This window comes from Austrofundulus limnaeus, unplaced genomic scaffold, assembly GCF_001266775.1.
Source record: "Austrofundulus limnaeus strain Quisiro unplaced genomic scaffold, Austrofundulus_limnaeus-1.0 Scaffold1097, whole genome shotgun sequence".
Taxonomy (NCBI): domain Eukaryota; kingdom Metazoa; phylum Chordata; class Actinopteri; order Cyprinodontiformes; family Rivulidae; genus Austrofundulus; species Austrofundulus limnaeus.
The window spans coordinates 12,146-12,996 of NW_013953499.1; the positions used below are offsets into that span (position 1 = coordinate 12,146).

The 851-nt window shown below is 52.2% G+C and overlaps 1 protein-coding gene across 1 annotated transcript in view; it reads right to left on the reverse strand.

Moving 5' to 3' along the window:
- The window catches only part of herc1 (HECT and RLD domain containing E3 ubiquitin protein ligase family member 1), a gene marked incomplete at its 3' end in the record, with an annotated part of 85,705 nt that overhangs the window by 7,367 nt on the left and 77,487 nt on the right, over window positions 1–851 (reverse strand). Inside the window, 2 exon segments of the mRNA XM_014030651.1 lie at window positions 329–467; window positions 538–707. Of these exon segments, the coding sequence (XP_013886105.1) occupies window positions 329–467; window positions 538–707 (309 nt within the window).

The window sequence follows — 851 nt, forward strand, 5'->3', positions numbered from 1 at the left end:
AGTTGTGTGTGAAGCATGACTCAGCACTCTGTAAAGTTGTTGTGTGTGAAGCATGACTCAGCACTCTGTAAAGCTGATCTGTGTGAAGCATGACTCAGCACTCTGTAAAGCTGATCTGTGTGAAGCATGACTCAGCACTCTGTAAAGTTGTGTGTGAAGCATGACTCAGCACTCTGTAAAGTTGTTGTGTGTGAAGCATGACTCAGCACTCTGTAAAGCTGATCTGTGTGAAGCATGACTCAGCACTCTGTAAAGCTGATCTGTGTGAAGCATGACTCAGCGGTCTCACACAGGACTGGACCAGCGGTCTCTGGTCTCTCAGACTCACCTGGCGCTCGCGGCGGCACACAGGGGGCGGTCCAGGCGGCGCTGTGGCAGCGTCCTGCAGAGATCTGGTTGATGTTTTTGCCCTGCAGCGCTGACACCAGGGTAGGTTCTCTGACGTGGTTGGTGTGGCTCAGACCCAGCTGCAGGACAGAGTTAGTTTAGTTCTCCTGACAGGGACATGAAGACTGGGACTGGGTGCTGGAACAGTACCTGCCCCTCTGAGTTACTGCCCCAGGTGTAAACGTCTCCTGAGGACGACAGCACCAGAGTGTGTTCTGCTCCCACTGCCACGTCCTGGATGTGGAGCCCCGACAGGACTGGCACCTGCTGGGGCCGGTTGTGGTTCCGAGCTCGGCCCTCTGGCAAACCGATGAGGCGGTCTTTATGGAGGAAGATGGACATGATGACAGATTAGATTATAAATCCAGAGGAGGAAGATGGACATGATGACAGATTAGATTATAAATCCAGAGGAGGAAGATGGACATGATGACAGATTAGATTATAAATCCAGAGGAGGAAGA